The 24,509-nt window shown below is 38.2% G+C and overlaps 2 protein-coding genes across 3 annotated transcripts; one reads left to right on the top strand and one right to left on the bottom strand.

Annotated features, from left to right (window-relative positions):
• The first annotated feature begins 304 nt into the window (after nucleotides 1-304).
• Nucleotides 305-7,523, top strand: LOC131530604 (uncharacterized). The gene is made up of 9 exons (XM_058760965.1): nucleotides 305-439; nucleotides 1,729-2,064; nucleotides 2,140-2,456; nucleotides 2,542-2,655; nucleotides 3,097-3,402; nucleotides 3,568-3,852; nucleotides 4,488-4,799; nucleotides 5,355-5,660; nucleotides 6,135-7,523. Exons 5-9 carry the CDS (start codon nucleotides 3,186-3,188, stop codon nucleotides 6,194-6,196), a joined length of 1,182 nt encoding a protein of 393 aa, XP_058616948.1. The 5' UTR covers nucleotides 305-439; nucleotides 1,729-2,064; nucleotides 2,140-2,456; nucleotides 2,542-2,655; nucleotides 3,097-3,185; the 3' UTR covers nucleotides 6,197-7,523.
• An 89-nt stretch (nucleotides 7,524-7,612) lies between these two features.
• Nucleotides 7,613-23,898, bottom strand: LOC131530608 (elastase-1-like). Of its 2 annotated transcripts, none has more exons than XM_058760970.1 (9): nucleotides 23,034-23,898; nucleotides 10,896-11,072; nucleotides 10,641-10,729; nucleotides 10,161-10,261; nucleotides 9,321-9,446; nucleotides 8,347-8,483; nucleotides 8,106-8,248; nucleotides 7,865-8,014; nucleotides 7,613-7,729 (listed from the first exon to the last, which is right to left on the bottom strand). In XM_058760970.1, the coding sequence occupies exons 2-9, from the start codon at nucleotides 10,933-10,935 to the stop codon at nucleotides 7,721-7,723; spliced, it is 795 nt and encodes a 264-aa protein (XP_058616953.1). In that variant the 5' UTR covers nucleotides 10,936-11,072; nucleotides 23,034-23,898; the 3' UTR covers nucleotides 7,613-7,720. The 2 variants fall into 2 exon arrangements, with proteins under 2 accessions (XP_058616953.1, XP_058616954.1); XM_058760971.1 differs by having other exon boundaries at nucleotides 23,219-23,898.
• Between the last annotated feature and the right edge of the window lie 611 nt (nucleotides 23,899-24,509).

Genomic DNA, 24,509 nt, shown 5'->3' with positions numbered 1-24,509 from the left:
TGTTTATCACTCCTTGGCTCTTCAATGTTATCAACTAATTTCTGCCCCCATGAGCACAATGACAAAGACTGAAAAAAAAAGTTTGCCAAATTGCTAGTTCAGGCTGTTGAAATTAGATTGAAACCAGATTTGCATAAACCAGCAAACTTTTGTATTAGGATGGCAGGCCAGGACCACAACGACCCCTTGCTGTGTATTTTCGAGGGATAGTTTCTGCAGTGCCTACTGTAGTGCCACCTGTAAATAGGTGGCAGTAATGCAGTTTTGCTAACAGACGTTCCAAAAGTGAAAGCTTTCTGTCAGACTCAGACTGTTTGGGTGTGTTAGTAAGAAAAGACAGACTGACAGGACGGGAACTCGAGTCAGGATCATGATCTTGAATTCTGCAGCAACATGAAGAAAGTGTTTTTATTTGTTTCTTTCGTATTACTTTTGGACGGTAAGTTGATTTCAGTTTATTTCTTCAGTACTTTCGGTTTCATGTTGTTATATATTGTGCATGAACAGAACCAGCAGAAGAAGCAAAATACAACTAGTCTCGATTATTTGTACAAATCGTGTATCTATAATCTCAGAAAAAGTTCTACCAAGCGAAAATCTGTGATTCAAAACAGGTCCATGAACACAAAGGAATGTGTGTAATAGGCAATGTTGGGAAGGTTACTTTGGAAATGCAATAGGTTAACAGATCACAAGTTACCCTATTTACAATGTAATAAGTAGTGTAACTATTTCAGTTACTTTATTAATGTAACTGATTACATTTGATTACTTTTTATTTGATTACTCTAACAAATGTTTTCAACTGTTAATCATTTTGAAACATGTAAAGCAGGCAGGGTTAACCTTACAGTAGCACTCAACACTGTTTACTGTCAGACTTTCAAAATCTTTCATCATTTGAATTAAGATTATACAAATTTAATTTTAAAGCACAGCCACCACCTGACTTTAGCACCTCTTTTTACTTTGAGATCATTCTGAAGTCAAATACAGATTTAAAATCAAAACAAGACGCAGTTTAATCGCTATGATACTGTTTTTGAAATCAAGTCTTTGCATAGCTATGACAGGAAACTGGCACTGGCATCTAAAAAAAAAATAATTTAATCTTAAAAAAATAAAGCATATACATAAAACCTAATAGGAAATAAAATTTAATAAATAAAAAAGTTATTAAATAAGCATATGTCCTGTTCTGTCTTAAACTCCTGAAACACTGGTGTTTCGTAGTTTAGAGAAGTCAATGCAATTTGGGAAAGAAATCAATCAAATCTGTATGTGTGTGAAAATATTCAGATGTAACCCCTTTGTAATAATTAACATCTGTAATTTAATTACACATTTTTTTTCTCAGTAACTGTAACAGATTACAGTTACTTTTATGTTGTAATTACGTAATTTCGTTACATGTAACTAGTTACTCCCCAACACTGGTAATAGGCTATTGATAAAACTGAAATATTCAAATGAGGAAGAAAACAATTTACTAAGAAACTTAATAACTGCGTAAATAACTTTAAGATAACTTTTCCTGTATTATATAGCCTACATCCGGGGACAGAAGTTCCGCGTCACGTAATTTGCACAGGTGACAGTGGGCAACGGTTAGACATCAGTCATACTATTTGGTCATATATACTCATCTTGAAAATGTCAAATAAACATTTATATCCATTTCATTTATTATCTGCTATTTGTTAAAAATCTATTCCTTGTTTTCCTCAGTTTGTTCTGCAGGTGAGTTTGGGGACATGGAAAAAGTATCAGTGAAGGAGGGAGATTGTCTCACTCTACACACTGATGTCACTGAAATAAACCGAATATTTTTGTTAATGTGGATGTATGGATCTCAAAACACTATTATCGCTAAAATTGATGGGAAAACTCAGGCAGTCTCATTATACGATGTTGATGATGGGAGGTTTGAAGACAGACTGCAGTTGGACAATAAGACTGGATCTCTGAACATCAGGGACATCAGAACCAAACACTCTGGAAATTATCATCTGAAGATCATCAGCAACGAGACCTTCCTCCAGACATTCAGTGTTACTGTCCATGGTGAGAAGCTCAGATATTTTTACACTATTTTTTTATGTTTCTTTTCCTTACTCCTCGCTCCGGTTCGTTTTCCAGATGTGATTTTTGCAGGGTTAGAAAACAAGAAAGAAGGAGATTCTGTTACTCTACACACTGGTGTTACTGATTCACAGAAACGTGATCTAATACGGTGGGCATTTGGACCTACGAATCCAGACAGCCTTATAGCTGAAATGAGCATTAAGATTCATGAGATCACACTGAATTCAGATGATATATACAGAGACTACATCTTGAAAATCAGACAGGATCTCTTACCATCAGAGACGTCAGAACCGCAGACGCTGGAGTTTATCAGCTACAGATCTCCAACAGTAAAGAGACATTATACAAGAGATTCAACATTTTTGTCAGTATGTACTTCACATTAAAAGAATGATTTCCTCATACTAGAATCCCACATGTGATTTATTTACACTAATGACTGTCTCTCTTCAGCCGTTCCAGATCCGGGTGTGTCCACTGTTTATATTGTGCTGATTTGTGTCCTGCCGTTTGTGGTTGTATCTCCGGTTGTGATTTACTGTATGGTCAGATACAGTAAACAGAAAGGTAGGCATATAAAAGTTGTAGGGCCATATTTGCTAAACAGGGCAAAAAGCACTGATGGGAGTGGAAAGTTCTGTAGTTGATCTTCTGACAATGTGCACATTAAACACAGACGCAGCTAGATCATTTCTATAATGACCAACACAATCTACCTAGTACAGTGCAAACATGGCTTGGCAAACAATATGTTTGGATAACATCTTCCACTGGTCCAAATATAAACACAGCTGCAATTTATCTCCTACATCATTGCAGCCAAGATTAGAAATATGTTGTAAATTTACCTGTTAGCATTCCACTGTACCGCCCACAAGTTTAATTAAATTTTACAGGAATGCTAAGGGGTTTAACCCTTTCATCTGTGGTCATTCATGTACAAGCTTTTTCATGTTCTTCTATGTTACAACATTTTACATCTTCTCCATTCACTTGATGTTGAGAAAGAAAAGAAAACGGTGTCAGTGTCGGAGGGAAATTCCGTCACGCTGAAAACTGGTGCTACTGAAGTCCAGAGAGACAATTAAGTACTCTGGATGTTTGGACCTCAAGATACAGTCATCGCTCAAATCTACAAAAAGGCTGGTAACATATCATACGCTGATGATGAGCGATTCAGAGACAAACTGCAGCTGGACCGTCAGACTGGAGATCTGACCATCAGCGACATCAGGATTGCAATCTCTGGAGATTATCAGATAAAGATCACTGGCAGAAAAGCAAAAATGAAGAGATTCAAAGTTATTGTACGAGGTGAGCTTCTTAAATATTTCAAATATTGTTTATTATAATACCTTTAATATCCTTTATACTATTACTTTATTTGATTTGAGCTTTTTGGGACTCTTTAGTGGGTGTTAAGTTGTTCATCTACACATTTTCATTTATTTTCTGTTTCTGTTTCTATGTTACATGAAGAGGACACACTAGAATTCACAGAGGGAGAACCTGTCCATCTGCAGACCAGTGTTACTGAACTACAGGAAGATGATCAGATTCTGTGGATGTTTGAAGATGCCCTCATATCCAAACTCGATAGAGAGAGCAGTGAGAACAGCGTCTTCAAAGACAGACTGAAGTTGGACGATCAAACTGGAGATCTCACCATCGCGAACACTAAAAGCACTGACTCTGGAGTTTACGAACTGCAGATCAAGAGCAGCAATAAAGTCTCGTACAAGAAATTCAACGTTCTTGTTTGCTGTGAGTAACACAATTATTATTATTTTTTTATCAATAATCTGGATTGTACCTGCACAATATAGCTAAAATGTATATCTTATAATGTACATGCAAATTATTTATTGCAAAATCAATACAGTTATAAATATATATATATATATATATATATATATATATATATATATATAAATCTAGACCAGGGTGTCAAACTCAGTTCCTGGAGGGCCGCAGCCCTGCAGAGTTTAGTTCCAGCCCTGCTCCAACACACAAACCATGAAGTTTTCAAATAAGCCTGAAGGACTTGATTAGCTGGATCAGGTGTGTTTAATTAGGGTTCCATCTAAACTCTGCAGGGCTCCGGCCCTCCAGGAACTGAGTTTGACACCCCTGATCTAGACATACTGTAGTAACCAAGTACTGCTTTTTGGTAAATTAATACAAAAGGAGCATATAAAATCTTATTTACTTAAAGATACCAATATAACTGGTATCAAACTGCACATTATCCAAATCACTTCCTTTCAATCACTTCAATGCAAAATCACTGAGTGAGTTCTGCACTCTTGCCGAATATTATCATCAATTTTTGACATACTGTATCACTTAGCTGCACATTAATATGTTTTTCTCCTATGTTGCACTGTGACTTTGTGCAGTGAACATGCTGAAACATACAGTGGGAGATTCTGTCACTCTACAAACTGATGTTACTGAGCTGAAGAATGATGACAGGATACTGTGGAAGTTTAGCGATAAAGACATATTAATCGCCGAACTCAACCAAGCCACCAATCAGACCTTATTCTATGAAGGTCCTGATGGGAGATTCAGAGACCGACTGCAGTTAAACCAGAAAACTGGAGATCTGACCATCAGGAACATCAGCAGAGCTCATTCAGACGTTTATACACTTCAAATCACCAGAGGCAAAAAGAGCACATGCAAGAGATTCATGGTTATTTCCCATGGTGAGTAATGTGATGATGTAATAATTAAATATTTAGATCATATTTAGTACTATTTTTAACAACTTCAATGCTTAAAGGCACACACTCTGTAAAACTGACGTTAGCAAAATTTCATCAGTGCAGACACTTCTGTTCATTGCACTATTTTTGTCATTTATTTCCCACCCATTTTCTCTGCTTTTCTCAAATTATATCAATAAAAGGTGGATTTTCTCATTTCATGGCATAGTCTGAAATACTGTTAAGAGTCACTAATTTATTTTTCTTCAGTTATTCATGTTTACTCTACATAATTAGTTCAACCAAACTAACAAAAATGTCATTGCAAACCTGTATAAATTATTTCTTGTGTAGAGTACAAAAGATGATGTTTTGATGAATGCTAACACTTCTCTTTTCCATCACAATGGTTTTGTGTGAGGAAGTGAATGAATGAAATTAGCTTTTAAACATGTTTTACTGCTGTAATTTAGCTTCAGTGTTACTGTAGCAGTAAGACTGTCTGTTATAATGTTCATGTTTTTCTCTTTTATGTGGTGCTGGGACAAAATAAAGATAAGACTGTGTCAGGGATGGAGGGAGATTCAGTCACGCTAAACAGCGATATTGAAATACAAGAAGATGACCTTATACTGTGGATGTTTGGACCTGAAGACTGTCCAGTCGCTAAAGGTGAAACAAAGGAAAATATCTCTACATATGATGGTGCTGACGGGAGATTCAGAGGCAAATTGAATCTGAATTATGAGTCTGGATCTCTGACCATCACAAACACCAGAACTGAACACACTGGAGTTTATAAACTACAGGTCATCTGCAGCCGAGAGACCAAATATAAGACATTCAGAGTTACAATCCGTGGTAAGTAACATGTTGATACAACTGTGATCTGAAATTAAGAGTTTGCAGTAAAATAAATTGTATATGTATATGTGTATATTCAGTTACAATTGGTGGAATTAATGCAGCAGAAATTAAATATTTCAGCTTTATGTTAATTTTTGCTTTTATTTTAACTTTTATTTTTAGTGCAATTAGAAATGCTTCGCTGTGTCCGAAGTCTGAGTAGGTAATACTGTACGCTTGATGAAGAACTTAGGGACCACTGAAAAAGGTTATTTTAATAGTATAAACACTATTGTATGAATATAATCAAGAGGTACATTCGTCATATTGTCATTGGTACCAGCTTTAGTTGCGTTGCTTCACTGCCATTCATAACTACTTTCCCATTTCAAACACTATCATCTGTGTTGCTTATCTTTTCATTTTACCATTTAATGTAGCTGTGACACCTTTTTTTTAACCTTCTGTGATTTCTTTGTTTTGTTGCAGAGAGTGAAAGAAATACAGACTTTGGGCCTGAGCAAGAAGGTATCCCCTTAGTACAAAAATGAAACTCACAACAGAAATAGTAACTTTGAATAACTGTGAACAGTTTCTGAGAATATTGCACATTTTGTATGTTACATACACATTGGGTGTGTGTGTGAATTTATTTTTGTGGAAAATGACTACAGTCCTCAATTTGTTATCAAAAAGGACCTTATATAATAAGTACTGTTTGTTTTGAAAGCACTATATTTAACTGGAATTTGTCATTATCATCGTTAATGGTGTGCTAATGAGTGTACTTCATGTTTTATTGTCTCTTTTGTTTTCTTTCAGTTATCTTGTTTTTTCTCTCCTCCAGTATCACAGACTTTTGTTTAATAGCAATATTAGTGTTGTCCTGGAACCAAAATGTCAGTACCAATACCAGTAAAATTCTAGAGTTCTCTGTACGAATTCCGATACTATAGCAAATCTATTGGAAGTAATTTATTTTATAATCTTATGTTTAATTTTGAAAGTGGCTGTACTTTGAGGGTTCAGATGTTTATAGTGAGAGTTTTTGCATTGTATGTATATCTCTGTTGATGCTCCCTTTTCAATGATTCAATTAAATTCAGGTTTATTTGTATAGTGCTTTTCACGGTACAAATCGTTGCAAAGCAGCTTTACAGAAAATTAAAGGTAAATTTCAGGGTTGGCATCATCTCTTCTCAGGTATTCTGGATCCAGACTGAAGCTTGTGTAATTCTTAGTTACCTCAGGATGCCAATCCCGTGGCAGAAACAAATAGAGACATAATTAGCGTGGCTGCTGTTCCAACCAAGCAAAAATGATGTGTTCAACTCAAGCTAAAGAATAATAATGCGTGTTTGATCAGATATAACTGCAGTACAAGATTATGAGATGCATTATATGAATGCTTGGCTAAAGAGATGTGTCTTTAACCTAGATTTAAACAGAGAGGCTGTGTCTGAACCTCGAACGTTATCAGGAAGGCTATTCCAGAGTTTGGGAGCCAAATGTGAAAAAGCTCTACCTCCTTTAGTGAACTTTGCTATCCTAGGTACTACCAAAAGTCCAGAGTTTTGTGACCTTACGGAGAGTGATGGATTGTAGCGAGATAGAAGAGTTAGGTACGCAGGAGATAAACCATTTAGGGCCTTATAGGTAAGTAGTAATATTTTGTAGCTGATATGGAACTTAATAGGCAGCCAGTGCAGAGACTGTAAAATGATTCTCCTTTTTCAATAATAACTTATTTGAAAGAAATTGGATGGTTGTTTTTGTTTTATTTTTCTTTTGCAATATTTGACCGGTTTAAATAAAACAAGTGTTACAGCTTGTTGAATACATGTTCATGTAAGATAAAACAATAATAAAACCATGAATAATTAAGTGCACCATTGAATTTATTTGATGTTTTGATCAAACTGGATTAAACAAGGACACAAATAATCTTCAAAATGATTCAAAAGCAGCCCCAGATTAGATGTAAAGTTTATTGTAAGTATTTTTGTCCATTGCAGATGTTAAAACTTGCTAAATGGAGGATGTTTTCCTTTCATCATCTCAGTTTTTCCTGCTTATCAAATGATCTGAAATAAACAAAATGGCACAAGAAACAAGAAATTATAATAGTATTATAAAATACAGTCGTGATCTTTATTGTTTGTTAATGACATATGTAAAGTTTATTATAATGGTGATGTGATCTTATGAACTGCACTTACGCCATTAATCCAGCTGATGTAGGCAGACACACGGGTGAAGACTGTTGGCTTCTTGGTGGCGTTACAACCCAACCCAGACACAAAGCTGGCCACTCCATGGACAACATACTTACCACTGACCTGGCAGTTCAGAGGGCCGCCAGAGTCACCCTAAAAACATGGGCCAAAATGAGACATTTTACTGCATTACCAAATAATTTCTCACAGGAAATAGTTCATGATCTGTTTGAGTCTTTCTTACATTACATCCAGAGTCACTTCCGCCACCAGCGCAAACCATGGTGTTCTTCACGGTGCTTCCCCACCAGTCGCTACGAGAGCAGGTACTGTAGTCGACCACGGGCAGATAGGCCTGTTTCAGCTGAGCCGAGATTGACCCACCAGCTGCATGAAGATCAGAGGAGAGAAATGAAACAGAAATCAGTCAGAAATGATTTCAGGCAACATCATGGCTGATTTGTTGTACTTGAAGCTAAACTGACTCGATGTGAGGCCCCAGCCGGTGATGTAACAGGGGTTGTTGTGGGGCAGAACCTGTCCAGAGGGTGGCAGGCTGGCCAGCTGCACATATGAGTTCAGAGAGGCGCTGGAGGACAGGCGCAGAAGGGCAATATCATATCTGAAATGCACAGAATGGACAGTCTACAAGTTAGATTTCACACATTTGTGATTCTAGGGGGCGCTATAACTTTAGAAAATCTTTGATACAATCATGTATGTTGTGCTGATGTGTGTAATAATTGTACATTTATGTTGCATTAACATTAGGTCTAAAAGTAGATGCAGTCAAGTAAGTGGAAAACTTTAAATTAGATATATTGTATATGCTGTGTCAAAGTTATATTGCATGCTTTTTGATATATGATATGTTGAAATTACTGTAATTTATTTGTTACTCAGCTGGTCATTGTTCCCAAACAGCAATTTTTAAATATATTTTTAAATATTTATTTAAATATTTATAAATATATTTGCTAAAAATATATACGTAAATATATTTAGTATCAGTCTATTTGTATATTTTTGAAACTACATTTTATAAATATAAATAATTACATTTTTAAAGCATTTAATAATATATTTTGCTCTATGTATTTCAGTCCAAGAAAATACATTCACATAGGCCACATATTTTATAACATTAACAAATAAAAAAATTTAAAAAATCACGAAGCACTTCAATTAAATTATAAAAAAATATATATTTAGAAAAATATTTTACAATTTTACCTGTATATTATATTAAAGCAGACTAGCAACAAGAACACTGCAGAAATATAGGTTAATACTACTGGAGAAGTCCTCTGAGGTCATTATAGTACTTTTTGTGTTCGTTAAAGTTATGTTGCTGTAATTGTCCACGGACTGTATCCTGAGTTAAAGTTATATGTGTAATTATATACTGTGTATAACTGTCTCCACAGTCATGTATGTTGTGTATGTAATGTTTACACACCCAGAAGCCACATTGTTGCGGTTCCAGTTGGGGTGGATGTGGACGGTGCTGACGCTCATGTACTGCTCACGACCCTCGTTGCTGTTTAAGTTGTGTTCGCCCAGGACAACACGCCAAGTTCTCGAGCTGCACAGGAAACACGTTTAAGTGGACACAGATTTTGTTTGTTTATTTAGTTTTTTCTTAACGCCATTCCAGCATCTGTAGCTAGATTGGGGGTGGGGGGGTGGTGGTGGTGGTTTAGAACAGGGGTGTCAAACTCAGTTCCTGGAGGGCCACAGCCCTGCAGCGTTTAGCTCCAACCCTGCTCCAACATACAAACCATGTAGTTTTTAAATAAGCCTGAAGGACTTGATCATGACATAAACTCGCAATTACATAAATTTGTTATAAGAGATATTTGTTATAAAGTCAGAATTGCAAGATCTAAAATTGCAATTGTAAGAAAATATCAAAATTGTGAGCTCACTTTTTTCCCCTCAGAACTGGACTTTATAACTTGCAATTGAGATTTTATGTCTCAACTCGTCTGAGAAAAGTCAGAATTGCAGGATATCAAACTCACAACTGCGAGAAAAATGTCAGAATTTCATAAAATATAAAACTATATTTATATCCCACAATTGTGGCTTTATAACTATATGAGAAAACAAATTGTGAGAGAAAAAGTCACAATTATCTCTCAATTGTTTTGCACATGACACATTGAAAGTGAGTTACAGCTGCCACCAGAGGGCGGACTGTATGACACAATCGTATGAAAGTGAAAAGGTGCTTTAGAATCATACATGGGTCTATACATTGTCTCTTAACCATAGAGATACTGAAAACTTTCATTACGTGTCAACGCAGTGGGCGGCGGTCATCACCCAATTATTTCTGATCAGAGTCCCACCACAGGTATGATAGTAGCTGCCGCCAGACAGGTACTGGAGAGAGATCTGAGAAAGAGACAATGAATGTGTTAGAATCAGAAGTTTTGAGGGGGGAAACAACAGAAACACCCTCATTTCAATATGAGTGGTCTTTGAAACTTGATTAAAATAACCCAGCAAGTAGACCGAACTTAATTCGTGCTGAAAAATGCAGCTTGAAATGGTTTCACTTGGTATCAAGCTGGTTTTTAATGATCATCATGGTGGAGCTGATGCCAACCTGCCTTGTAGACCATCTTTGTCAAGATTGTTAGTGAGACAGCAACTAACCTTCAACCGTATTAAGAAAAATATCTTGACCACCTTAACCTTGTAACCATGTCCATTTAGATGTGGAAAAACACCAAAACAACTTATTTATTGAGTTATTGTTAAGATGTTTTACCTGCCAAGGCCAAGAGTTGGGTCTTGCCACCTCTCCACCAACGACCCTCTCCTCAGGGACCTCCTCCAGATATCTGGGCTCAGCCAGCGCTGGATGCAAAAAACACACTTAGACATGCTAGGACTGTAGTATTACTGTAGTTTGAGTCCATAGAGTCGATTTTTAAAGTTCTGAGTATTGCATGCATTTGTTAAATTGGCAAAATCTAAGCTAAATGCAAATGATTCTCTCAATAGAAACAGACAAACGTCTTACCTAGGGTGACCAGCACGCTCAACAACAGGATCCTCAGCATGTTTGCAGTCTGTCTGGACTTTCTGCACTCTGAACACTTCTGTCATCCATATATATATATGCCCGCAGAAGTTCACAGAACAGGTGTTTTCTCGTGGCTGAATGCCCACAGGTGTGTGAATCCCACAGATTTCACCACTGCCAAGGCCAATGTGACAGTTGTAGAATAAACTTGTTTATCTAGCTTGACACAAATGCTTGACCTGTATTAACTTTGAGTTAGTTCATTTCAGTATTACTCTTATACTCCTTATATAAAGTTCCTGTACAGTATAATTGAAAGTGCACATTTAGATGTCACATTTTTTTTAAGTTCAACCAAAAAATTTGTAAGGTTTTTTGTTGCAATTATATTTTTAATATTTAGTTGTTGTTTTTTTTCTCTCAGTTCTTTTCTTAGTCCATTAAGACTTTTTATGAACATGATGACAATTGGTTTATCGATTTTATATTATATTATATTATATTATATTATATAGGGGTGTCCCCGAATAGTCGACGATTTGATGCTTCGATTCGAGGAGCTTGATTCGACTCCCAATCTCACACTCTTAGAAAAAAAAGGTTCTTTGGGGTTCTATATAGAACCCTAGGGTCCTTTACTCAACTCCAAAGAACCCTTTATGCCAAAAAGGTTCTATATAAGGAGAAAGAACCCTTTTCGGCACAAAAGGGTTCTTTGGGCTGTACCATGCTTCATGTATGTTTACACATTAGGCTATTTAAAATTATTATACTATATTATATTTGTGTTTTTCTTTCAATTTTGCTTTGACACACCTTTATTCTGAAGAAAATAAACTTAAAATTTAGGCTACATCTGCACTGAATCAACCTAATTTATATCAACAAACTGATCAGGTATAAATACATATGTACTACCCAACCTGGTCTCATAAAAATACGTACCTCTGCACACTTTTTGTGCGACACCGTTTTACGTACCTTGCTGCACGTTTCGCCGCTCGTCTACTAAATCCGTCTCCGTGAGCTACTGAACAAACTCATCATCTATGGAAACCCATAGATATGAAGCTGGATGTGTGCGATGCTAACGTTCAAAAGCATCAGTTTTCAAATCTCCCAGCATATTAACCTTTTGAGCGGTACGGTCCCACATATGGGATTTTCATTTCCGTGCCACTGGGAGTATGGTCCCACATATGGGATTTAGAACGTTCGGTGACGTCGCATAACTGCCAAATTCAAACTGCGTTTTCGCGCTTTGTCTGACGCTGAGATGTCGCTGCACTTGTCATATAATTGCACCTATGCAGTGATTGTAACCACATAATGTTTATTTTATGCTTTAGACATTTAAATACACATAAGTACTAGTAAAACAATACATTTAGAGTTCGTAAAATACACTCAGATGTTTATGGAAGCAGCAATAACTATGCCTCCCTTAGTCACAATGCGAAGGCTGAGGTTCTTTTTACAGATGTTTAATGCACTTATGGACATGGACACCAACACCAACACCGTAGAACTAAATAAACAGGATGAATATAACAAACATCAGTCATACATTCAGTTACACGGAAAACACGCATACGACTTTAAACTCTTAAATGAACAAAAAAATACACCAACATACCACTTTTGCCTGCTTGTAAGCTAAGAGAGGGGGTTACATCTTGAAGTTTCTTGGACGGATGACTTGTAATCGTACAGAGAAACACCTTAAACCTTTCAAAGACAGCATCGTTTTTATCTCTTCGCGCAGATGGCAAAACAGGAAGTGATATACAAAAGGCAAGACGGTAATAAAATAAAACAACTAAAAACTCTTCAGTCTTGCAATCTTGCTCAAGTAAACAATAATTCAGTAAAGAAATCACAATAAGCACTGTAAAATAACCAAAATATAAAGTTAAACAAATCGAAATAAGTGAGTGCTTAAGTACACAAGCGCCATATAGTGGAAATAGATATCATCAACTTCGATACCCTTTGTGACAGAAAATAGAAACTTTGAGGTAGCAAATACACTCCCACCATCACACTAGGTGTGATTCTTAATAGAAATTATGAACACTCAAGTAAATCATTGTGAACTTAACATTCAAAGGGTATTTTGTTCACATTAAGCATACACAGTGAAATCATTCTCATCAAACTTAACCCTTTAAACAGCTTCAAGTAATAACACTGTTTTGTGAATGGGTCTCTCTAGATAAACTGACTTTCTTGTGCGTGCACCCTTGCTATCCAGTGTTGCATCACTAACAATAAGTTTAAGTCTTCTCACCCTTCCATCAGTCCCTGGAAAGACTTCTATCACTTTGGCTAGCTTCCACTGATTTCGTGGTGCTAAGTCATCTTGGAGCAGAACAATATCATTTATCTTAGCGTTTCTCCTACTCTTATTCCACTTATTTCTCTGCTGCAAACTCAACAGATATTCTTTTCTCCACCTGGTCCAAAACTCATTAGCCAGAATCTGAACTCTCTTCCATCTCTTCTGAAGATAGAGATCCTCCCTTACAAACTCTCCAGGAGGTGGTGCAATGATAGTTGACTTCATTGTTAGTATATGATTTGGCGTCAATGGTTCTGGTCCCACAGGATCACTGATGTGTTCTAAGGACAATGGTCGACTATTGACAATCACCATTACTTCATACATGAACGTTCTTAAAGAAGAAGTGTCCGGTCTCGCTGCAGACTGGTCTAGGATGGATGTCAGTACACTCTTTACAGTCCGGATCGGTCTCTCCCAGACACCACCCATGTGACTGGAAGCAGGTGGGTTCATGACGAAGGAACAGCCCAACTCTTTCACACGTTCTCTGTCCATTCCCTTCATCAACTCCAGGAACTCTCCCTTTGCACCAATGAAATTAGTATCTTGATCACTATGCAGCTGATTTACATTGCCACGAAACGCAATGAAAACGCAGAGCGTTAAGAAAAGCATCAGTGCTAAGATCATCCAGTACCTCAAGATGAACGGCCCGCGAACACATGCAGGTGAACAGGAGTCCGTATCTCTTCAGCTCTCTCCTTCCCTCTTTAACATAGAACGGCCCAAAGCAGTCCATGCCACTATAGGTAAAATGAGGGGTAGTTTCCATCCTCTCCGGTGGCAGATCAGCCATCTTTTGCTCCTGATTACATTTCCGTAACTTCCTACACTTTATGCATTTGTAGATAAGAGATGACACTTCACTACTGCATCCCAAAATCCAAATGCCATTGGAGCGAATTTCATTCAAGGTCATGCCTCGACCTTGATGTTGCACTTTCTCATGGAAGTGTTTTATGAGTAGACGAGGTACGTGATGACCTTTAGGAAGAATGGCCGGATGCTTGACATGAGGGTGAAGCTCAGCCTGCATCAATCTTCCTCCCACCCGTAAGATATCCTGATCATCAATGAACGGACTTAACTTATACAGCTTATTGGATTGATTTGAATGAACTTCCTTCCCTTGTCTTAGAGATTTGATTACATCGCCAAACACTTCCTCTTGAACTGTATGAACTATGAATTACTCAGCATCCTTCCATTCTTCAAGTGTTGTGGCTTCGTTGGATCTTTCTACCAAACCCTTCACACTCCTCGCACAACGTTTGAGTCTAGCTATGGCTTTCACTGCCCTCTTCCAATCCGAAAACCTTTCCAAGTGATCCGACAGACACATCTCTTCCTTTACCTTGGTTGTAAGAACCTGTGCCCTTTTGAGTTCTGGGTCTCCCTCATCAACCTCTCCTACCTTAATGTCTTCCTTAGGAAGTTCTCTTTGCCAGAGAAAACTTGGACCAGTAAACCAGTTAGACTCTGTGAGTTCCTTCTCGTGGGCTCACTGTGAGGCATGGTCAGCTGGGTTTTGATCTGAAGCAACATATCTCCACTGACTAGGCTCAGTGCTTGTCCTGATCTGCTGAATTCGGTTGGCTACAAATACGTGGAACCGTCTTGCATCGTTGTTAATATAACCAAGGACAACCTTGGAATCAGTCCAGTAGTATTCACAGATACCATCCAATTCTAGTTCTCTTTTGAGCAGATCACCAGTTCTTGTAGCTACAACTGCAGCTGAGAGCTCCAATCTTGGAATTGTTGTTACCTTTGTTGGAGCAACTCTGCTTTACCCATAACGAGAATGCAGTGTACTTCACCAGACTTGGTCACAGTTCTGAGGTATGAGCATGCCCCATAGCCTGACATGCTGGCATCAGCAAAATGGTGTAACTCATATTGCTGGACATCTTTGAACGCTGATGGCACATAACAACGCGGTATCTTTACTGAGGAGAGATTATGGAGGTCTTGTAGCCAAGCTTCCCAATGCAGCCTGAGGTCATCAGGAAGTGGTTCATCCCAGCCTACCTTGTCATTACACATCCTTTGCAAGGTCCTCTTCCCAACCAGAATGAAGGGAGCGACGAATCCAAGAGGATCAAAAATGGAAGCAACTGTAGACAATACACCTCTTCTAGTGAAAGGATTTTCCTTTACTAGTACTCTGAAATGGAACTCATCTGAAGCTATTGGACTCCGAGCGCCCTTTCTATTTTAGGTTCTCCTAGGGCCAAGTCAAAGTCAGTTGCACCTTCAGTGCATTCCTCCTTCGGGATTGTGGTGATTACTCTCTTGCTGTTGGTGATGAATTTGTGCAAGTGGAGCTTCCCGGTATTGCAGAGATCCCTGGCTTCCTTCACCAACTGGATAGCCTCTGCTTCCGTATCCACACTTGCCACATCGTCAACATAAAAATTACGCTGAATAAACTTCACTGTGGCTTGATTAAACTTGCCTTCACCTTGTGAGGCGAGGTACTTGAGCCCGAAGTTTGCACAGCCAGGCGAGGAAGCAGCTCCAAACAAGTGGACCTTCATGCGAAAAACTGATGATGGAGATTCCATGTTGCCTTCTTCCCACCACAAAAACCTGAGGTAGTCCTGATCCTTTGGGGCAACATAAAACTGATGGAACATACGCTCCACATCACACATGATGGCTACCTGCCCTTTCCTGAAGCGACACAAGACTCCAACTAGGGTATTTGTGAGGTCGGGCCCAGTCAGCAGATGCTCATTCAGAGAAGTATTCTGAAATCTTGCAGAGCAATCAAAGACAATGCGAATCTTGTCTGGCTTCTGTGGGTTATAAACCCCATGGTGAGGGATATACCATGCTGGTTGATTGCTTAACTCCATCTCTGGGACCCTTTCAGCGTCACCTCTTGCTATTATGTCATTCATGAAAGCTAGGTAGTCCTTGGAGTATTGTCCATCCCTCTTCAAACGCTTCTCTAAGGATTTGAGTCGATGCTCTGCACATGCTTTATTGTTCGGCAAATCCGGTCTCTCACCTTTAAAAGGCAATGGCATCTCATAGTGCCCATCTTGCAGTTGCTTAATGCCTTCATTTAACTTTGCCAGAAACTGTAGGTATTCTTGCGATGCAGAAGCTTCCTCATTATTCCTTTCAACAAAGTCGGACTCAAAAACCTTCAATATCTCTGCTGGAGTGATCATCTCCTTAACCTTGTTCCTGCGAACACAGCAGACTTCAGACTTGAGTTTGTGAGAAGGTTCGCCAGCTGATAGAACTTGCTTCATAATAATCCTATGACTCACACCAATTTCATCTTCATAGTCACCATCGTAGTGATTGCATCCGATTATACTCCAGCCTAACACAGATCTTTGTGCAAAGGGCTGATCTTCGTTACCTCTGAGAACATCTCTGGGGAGTAAGGCTTGACGACAGTTATACCCTATTAACAAACCTATTTCACAATCTAGTGCAGGAGCCATTTCATCTGCTAGATGTTCTAGATGAGACCAGTTCTTTGCCATTTCACAAGTGGGTATATGAGATCTATTTGCAGGTATATAGTCTCTAGTATAGGTCGTTGGAAGTTGGATTCTCACTTCAGACTTAATGCCTCTTACTTGTAGTCCATTCAATTTGTGACTGGACACAACCTTCGTCTTGGAAGTTGTTGTAGAAATCTTGAGTTTGACTGGTTCTTTGTTAGTATCAAGTGTCTCATCTGTATCCTTTAAAATGAAAGTGGTGTCGCTTTGGGTATCAAGCAAAGCGTACACTAAAATCTTCTTCCTTGGTTCAGCTATAGTTGAAACATATACTGGAACGATGGATGAAGTATAAGTGCCATTCTTTTGTTGAACCACTCTGTTTGAAGTCACAGGCATAAAATCTTGTATCCTCTGTGATTCAGTTGTTCTGTCTGCAGAGTCTTGATTAGCCCTTAACTGATCTTGATTGAGTCTAGCTCTTTGTCCTGGACCTTTATTTACCCGATCCTGATGCAAGCACGTCGGATGATACTTTTCACATTTTTCACACACACTCCTAGAGGTGCAGCCCTTAGAGTTATGACCAGCCTTAAGACAGCCAAAGCATAATTTCTCAGACTGTACAAACTTCAATCTTTCTTCAACTGGTCTTTCCATAATTTTGCGACACTTATGAAGAGTGTGGCCATGTCTCTTACAAAAGACACACATGATGCTAGTCTTTTCACTGGAACTAGTAGTGAATGTCTTGAGTTGCGATTCCATTGAAACTTGGAGTGATCTTGATCAGGTTGCTTGAATCTCTCTTGCTCTACTGGCTTTATTGCTTGCAGTGAGGTGATAGGATTGCATGTGATTCTAGCTTCCTTGTTGAGGAATTCAACAAAGTATTTGAAATCAGGGAATCTTTTGTATTCATCTTGGAACTTAGTAACTGCTCTATTCCAACGTGAACTCAACCACTCTGGCAATTTAGCTGATATCCTTTGATTTTCAACACAGTCATTCAGAGCTTGTAAACCTTGAACATAGGGCATGGCTGATTCAACGCTGCTCAGGAAATCTACAAATTCCTGGAGGTCTTTGCTATCTTTGGTAGCAATTTTGTGCCATGACTGTATTTTGTCATGGTATGACTTGCCAACTACAAACGGATGGCCAAACCTGTCTTCAAGTATGTTCCAGGCAGCCATGTAAGCTGCTTCTGTTCCAACCAGGAAGTGTCCTTCAATAGCTTTCTTGGCTGGACCACTTACATACTTGCGTAGAAAGAAGAGCTTTTCTTGGGCTGGTAAGTTCTTGCGATCAATTAATGTCCTAAAATGCAGTTTCCAATCATTATACTTCAGAGGTTCTCCTGAGAAAACAGTAGGTTCTGGAATTGGAATCCTATTGGCTGTAATAGCTTCAGCGAGTGCTTTCACAAGGTCATTAGAGGCTTCACTGGAAGCAGCTAATGCATCTGACTGAGATACATGAGCTTGAGCGACTGGAAACCTTTGTGGAGAATAAGAGGGTTGATTTGGTTGAGAGAGATAGTCTTCTTGTTTTTGTTGAAGAGGAGGAACGGAAGGCATTTTTCCCTCATCAGCTTCGATGCTTTCAGCATAAACTTGTAGCCTTGCTTGTGCTGCGTTATGTCTTTTTAGTTCTTCCAATCGTTCCACTTCCTTTTTCTTCTCTTCCAACCTTATTTTCCTGATAGTACTTTGAGATAAATTGTGCTTTTTTTCTTGCATTCTCCGCTTCTATTTCCCTTTCTTGAGCTTCTCTCTCGGCTGTTAACCTTTCATCTTCTGCCTCAAGTTTCCTGATTTCCTCTTCATATTGATGCTGTGTCTTCATTATTTTAATCACCTCTTGTGTAGCTGCTACTTCAGCTTCTGCTTCTTGTCTTTTCTGCAAGGAATCATGGGAAGACTGACTGAACATCTTAGAAACAGACTTTGACTTACTGGAAGTTGCTGAGATGATGCTGGACACAGTAGCTCCAAACACTGAATCTGAATCGGGCCAGGGTATATTCTCAGGATCTCCATTGAGAAAGTGTTGTGCCTTTTCATTTGCAGTGCTAGTAATGGCAAGACAAGTATAATTTTTTCTCCGAATTTCTGGCTCAGGGCTTGTGAGGCTTCTTATGTCACCATAAATATGGTCGACCTCAGACTGAATCGCCTTAATAGCTCACAACCTCAAAAATCAAATCTGCATCATCATTGTTCTTCATGGCTCTTTTCAAACCATTGATGTGATACTTCCATCTTCTATAATTCTGTTCAAAGCTTCTTTTCAGATTGTTCAGTCTAGCATCTTGCAACGTTTTACCTTTTTCGGTGAGCATGCATACACACTGGCTTCTTCTGATATCTGTCTGTGTATTATCTGCGCCCACCTGAGGTTGTTGTACTTGTGCAGCCACTTCAACATGCTCAGCCTGCTGTGGTGGGAGAGCCTGCTCTGCATCGTCAACTTCTTGTGCTGTAGGATCTGCACAGATAGCTTCTTTACTGGACAACACTGTATTTTCACTTGAATCTGACATGTCAATTCTGTATTGCACTATAATGTGATATTCAAAAGGAACAGTCTAAAGTTCTAGTGCAAGTGACTCAGCTAAACTTGAGTGTTTCAACCGTGTAAATTAAGAACTATAGAACTGTGAAGTAGCAGAAGCATGAATACAACTTTTGAAATGTGAACACTCAAAATTATAAAGCATTCAAAAAGCAGACAATTTCAGTTTCAGTCTTTCTCAATAATACATATACTGTAACACATTTGTTTGTCTCTTTTAGTCCTTATAGTGTCTTAATAAGCAGAGCAATTATTAGAAAATGTCCACCCGCCACTTACTTACATCTATTTCGCGAGAAATTGATGAATTTACGTGATGTAAATCGACTGACAGGACTCTCTGAACTGCAGCGCGAACAAACATGGCGGCGCCCATCTCACATTACAGATCATGATCAAGATCATTTAGAACTGTTTTTTAAAGGATAAAACACACTCATTTGCACATATTTGTGAATTGGAATATCAGATAGTTGATTATATGGTAAGCAAGTTTATGAATATTTTGAATAAAAAGGAAAAACTAAATAAAAGTGATCCATCTGACATACAGTGTTATTGTGGCTGCGGTGTGTCACGTGACAAGCATGACGCGTCGCCATGGAAACATTAAGGGGAAACGTTCTAAAATAACGGTCGCCTAAAAAAAACTCACTCTGGGGGGACCACTGGAATATTTTAAACTCACCACTGAAAAGATTAATATTGTTTTGAAGTCATAGCATGATATTCTTCAAGTAATTGTGCAAAAATGACACTTTATTAATCGCAACTCTGTAAATTTGTGTGAAAGTGTTCATTTATTTTGGAAACTGCAGTGATATGTACTTATTGGTACGTATTTCATGTCACGCTAAAAAGTGCACCCAGGTACGTAAATGCCATGAGACCAGGTAGCATTCAGCACAAGAATGTCTCATCAAGCAACTAAACAAATATACAATAAATCAGGCCATTCATTCAAATTGAACCAGAAAAGGCTCAAATATGTCTCTTTGTTTGACAATCCTTATTGGGCTCTGCAATGGGTTTGTGTGGAGCATGTTTAATTAAATACATTATAAACTTATATAATAATTAAATGTTTTCAGTTCAACATACAATGTTGTTACAGGGTCAATGTGTATCAACTCAACCAGGAAGTTTTAGATCTTGACCATTTTACAAGAAATATTAAATGCATGGATTAATGTACTTAATATATTTCAGCAAGCAAAACTGTACAGGTGCATCTCAATGAATTAGAATGTCGTGAAAAAGTTAATTTTTTCTTGTAAGTTATTTCAAAAAGTGAAACTTTCATATATTTTAGATTCATTGCATGTAAAGTAAAACATTTCAAAAGTTTTTTTTTTTTGTTTTAATTTTGATGATTAGAGCTTACAGCTCATGAAAATCAAAAATCAGTATCTCAAAATATTATAATATTTATATTTGAGTTTCAATTAATGACCATCCCTACAGTATAAATTCTGGGTATCTCTTGTTCTTTGAAACCACAATAATGGAGACGACTGCTGACTTGGCAATGATCCAGAAGACGAACATTGATGCCCTCCACAAAGAGGGTAAGTCACAGAAGGTCATTACTGAAAGGTGTGGCTGTTTACAGAGTGCTGTATCAAAGCATATTAAATGCAGAGTTGACTGGAAGGAAGAATTTGGGTAGGAAAAGGTGCACAATCAACAGGGATGACTGCAAGCTTGAGAACACTGTCAAGCAAAGCTGATTCAAACACTTGTGAGAGCTTCACAAGGAGAGAACTGAAGCTGGAGTCAGTGCATCAAGAGTCACCACACTCAGACGTCTTCAGGAAAAGGGCTACCAAGCCACTTCTGAACCAGAGACAACGTCAGAAGCATCTTAACTGGGCTGTGGAGAAAAAGAACTGGACTGTTGCTCAGTGGTCCAAAGTCCTCTTTTCAGATGAAAGTAAATTTTGAATTTCATTTGGAAATCAAGGTCCCAGAGTCTGGAGGAAGAGTGGAGAGGCACAGAATCCATGTTTCTTGAAGTCCAGTGTGAATTTTCCACAGTCAGTGATGATTTGGGCTGCCATGTCATCTGCTGGTGTTGGTCCACTGTGTTTTCTGAAGTCCACAGTCAACGCAGCCATCTACCAGGAAATTTTAGAGCACTTCATGATTCCTTCTGCTGACAAGCTTTATGGAGATGCTGATTTAATTTTCCAGCAGGACTTGGCACCTGCCCACACTGCCAAAAGTACCAAAAGCTGGTTCAATGACCATGGTGTTACTGTGCTTGATTGGCCAGCAAACTCGCCTGACCTGAACCCCATAGAGAATCTATGGGGTATTGTCAAGAGGAAGATGAGAGACACCAGACCCAACAATGCAGATGACCTGAAGGCCGCTATAAAAGCAACCTGGGCTTCCATACCACCTCAGAAGTGCCACAAACTGATTGCCTCCATGCCACGCCGAATTGAGGCAGTAATTAAAGGAACAGGAGCCCCTACCAAGTATTGAGTACATATACAGTAAATGAACATACTTTCCAGAAGGCCAACAATTCACTAAAAAAAATTTTTTTATTGGTCTTATAAAGTATTCGAATTTGTTGAGATTTTTGTTAAATGTGAGCCTAAATCATCACAATTAAAAGAACCAAAGACTTAAACTACTTAAGTCTGTGTGCATTAAATTTATTTAATACACGTGTTTCACAATTTGAGTTGAATTACTGATAAATAAATTAACTTTTCCACAACATTCTAATTTATTGAGATGCACCTGTATGTCAATGGTGACAGTTCCAAAATGTGAAAAAGCACTCCCCCCTCCCAAAAAAACGTTTGCATGCCTGTAACTCAAGAAGCATGAAAGATATATATATATTTAGACTGTGGTTCTTAAAAAAATCTTGTTTCCAACTATTAAAACAACTTCATGATTCATGACACCAGCTCAGCCAAGCTGGTCCACCAGCTACAACCAGCTTTGACCAGCTAATAATCAGCTTAAACCAGCTTGACCCAGCTACCATCTTCAGGTGGTATTAATATGTTTATTATAAGACAAGACATGGGTGAAAACACCCACTGAAGTCGTACTGCTTGAATAACCCTCCACAAGTCTAAAATGCCAAAGACTTATCTGAAACCAACTCTAAACCTGTTTCTAGATGACAGAGGTGCAGTTCTTTGTTTAGCGGCAAAGTCATGTAGAGCAACTGTACAGTCAGTATTTGTGTCTGACTCTGTAAATCATCTTACCATAATATCACTGCTCATGAAAACAACGGTCCTTATTGGTGTCCAATGTGTTTTTTTCGGTCGGCTTATAACTTTTTTGTAACATGTTTATATACGTTTAATGTCAAATGTAGAAATACTGGATTTAAAATGTATACCTTTCAAACTTCCACCAAGTCGTCCCATAACAACATTAAAATATCCTATGCATAGAACTTAGACTGGTAGTCTAAAATAATATGTTTATTATAATATAGACAAGACATGGGTGAAAACACCCACTGAAGTCGTATTTGTTTTGTTCATTTTTATTAATGTAGTGGGTTTGTTTTGGTTATTTATTTTGGGTAACGTCACGGAAGGATGCGGGCCACGTAACTTCCGCCCAAATGAGTTAAATGGTGTATGGTATGACACTGTGCGCTTCGCACATGGTTGTTTGGCATTGTACTGGTGTGAGCATGGAGAGCGGCTGCACACCGAGTACACGGCTTGTATCGTCCTGTGTTGCTGATAACACCTGGCAACAAACCTTGCATCGCGGTCGTTGATTTGGAGCTGTACGTCTCTTATCGTCGCTTTTTTTCCCCCCCTTTCATGTGGCTAATAATAACCGGCAAAAAACCTGGCATCGTGGTGGTTGATTTGGAGCTGTACGTCTCTTATCGTCGCTTTTTTTCCCCCCTTTCATGTGGCTAATAATAACCGGCAACAAACCTGGCATCGTGGTGGTTGATTTGGAGCCGTACGTCTCTTATCGTGGCCTTTTCCCCTTTCATGCGGCCGATAATACTCGGTAACAAATTTGGCAGCACGCTTAACGTGATACGTTGTGTTCAGTCTAATTAGGAAACATTGTGGAGACTTGGGAGCTGAACATGTATTAGACCACTGTTTTCCCAGTACTGAATGTTTATGTAATAAGTGTTTTGTTTTCTTATTTTCATTTGATTTGATTTTATGTGAACATTGTTTGCTTGTTTTGTTTTTTTGAGTGGATGTTAGTTCTCGGGTTGCATTAGAAATAGCTGAGATGGTTATTTCTAACCTAAGACTTGAGTCAATTTGATCCTCTTATTGTTGCCATTTTTGTGTTTTGTTTGTTCTTTTGGGCTTGTATTTAGTTGATGTTTCGATTTTGTTGATTGTGGTTGGGAATTTTCTTTTCTCCATTTTAATTTTTTTTTTAAAGAAATAAAGAGGCCATGTACTGCACCAGTGCTTATACATTCATTTAGGCTGCATTTACACTGCAGGTCTTGATGACCAATTCCGATTTTGTGACTCTATCCGATTTTTTTTTTTTTTGGACTACGTGCTTGCATTTCTTTTAAAAGTGACCCGTATCCGATGTGTGCCTTTTACACTGCACTTGGTGAAACAAGCCAAAAATAGCATATATGACCTCACAAATCAATTTGAGTAGTACATTGAGTTTAATTTATTGACATGGAATTCCTATAGAAACGTTTTTGATGCAATAGTTACATCTATACATCAAAATAATTATATATTTAGTTCAAATTCTTCAGGACCATGATGATCTTCAGCTTGCGAGTGGAATAATACTCAGGTGGTAGATATTGTTAAACCTGTCACATCGTCTGTTTTTTTTTTTTTTTTTTTTTTTTGTTTGTTTTTATTCTTGTTTTTTGTTTGTTTTTTAGTAAAACCAAATGCGTTCATCAGTGACTGTGTATTAAAGGCAGGGGCATGTTTCTGTGCATTTTATTTTGTGTCCCTTGGTTTCAGTGGAACGAACTGGACCGAAGCGCTCGTCCGTGCATGAGCAGTAGCCTAACTGACAACAGCAGTGTTGTCAACTTAGCAATTTTGTTGCTAAATTTAGCAACTTTTCACACTACCCTAGCAAGTTTTTCTTCCAAAAGCACCTAGTAACAAATTTAGCTATTTTTAAAATGTATTAGCCATTTTTAGCAACTTTTGATAAGTGACTCAAACGATAAAAAGGCACACAATTTCCATCTAAATTACATAAAATGAGGAA

Source organism: Onychostoma macrolepis, chromosome 22 (assembly GCF_012432095.1).
Source record: "Onychostoma macrolepis isolate SWU-2019 chromosome 22, ASM1243209v1, whole genome shotgun sequence".
Lineage (NCBI taxonomy): Eukaryota > Metazoa > Chordata > Actinopteri > Cypriniformes > Cyprinidae > Onychostoma > Onychostoma macrolepis.
This window is presented reverse-complemented; position numbering and strand designations above follow the sequence as displayed.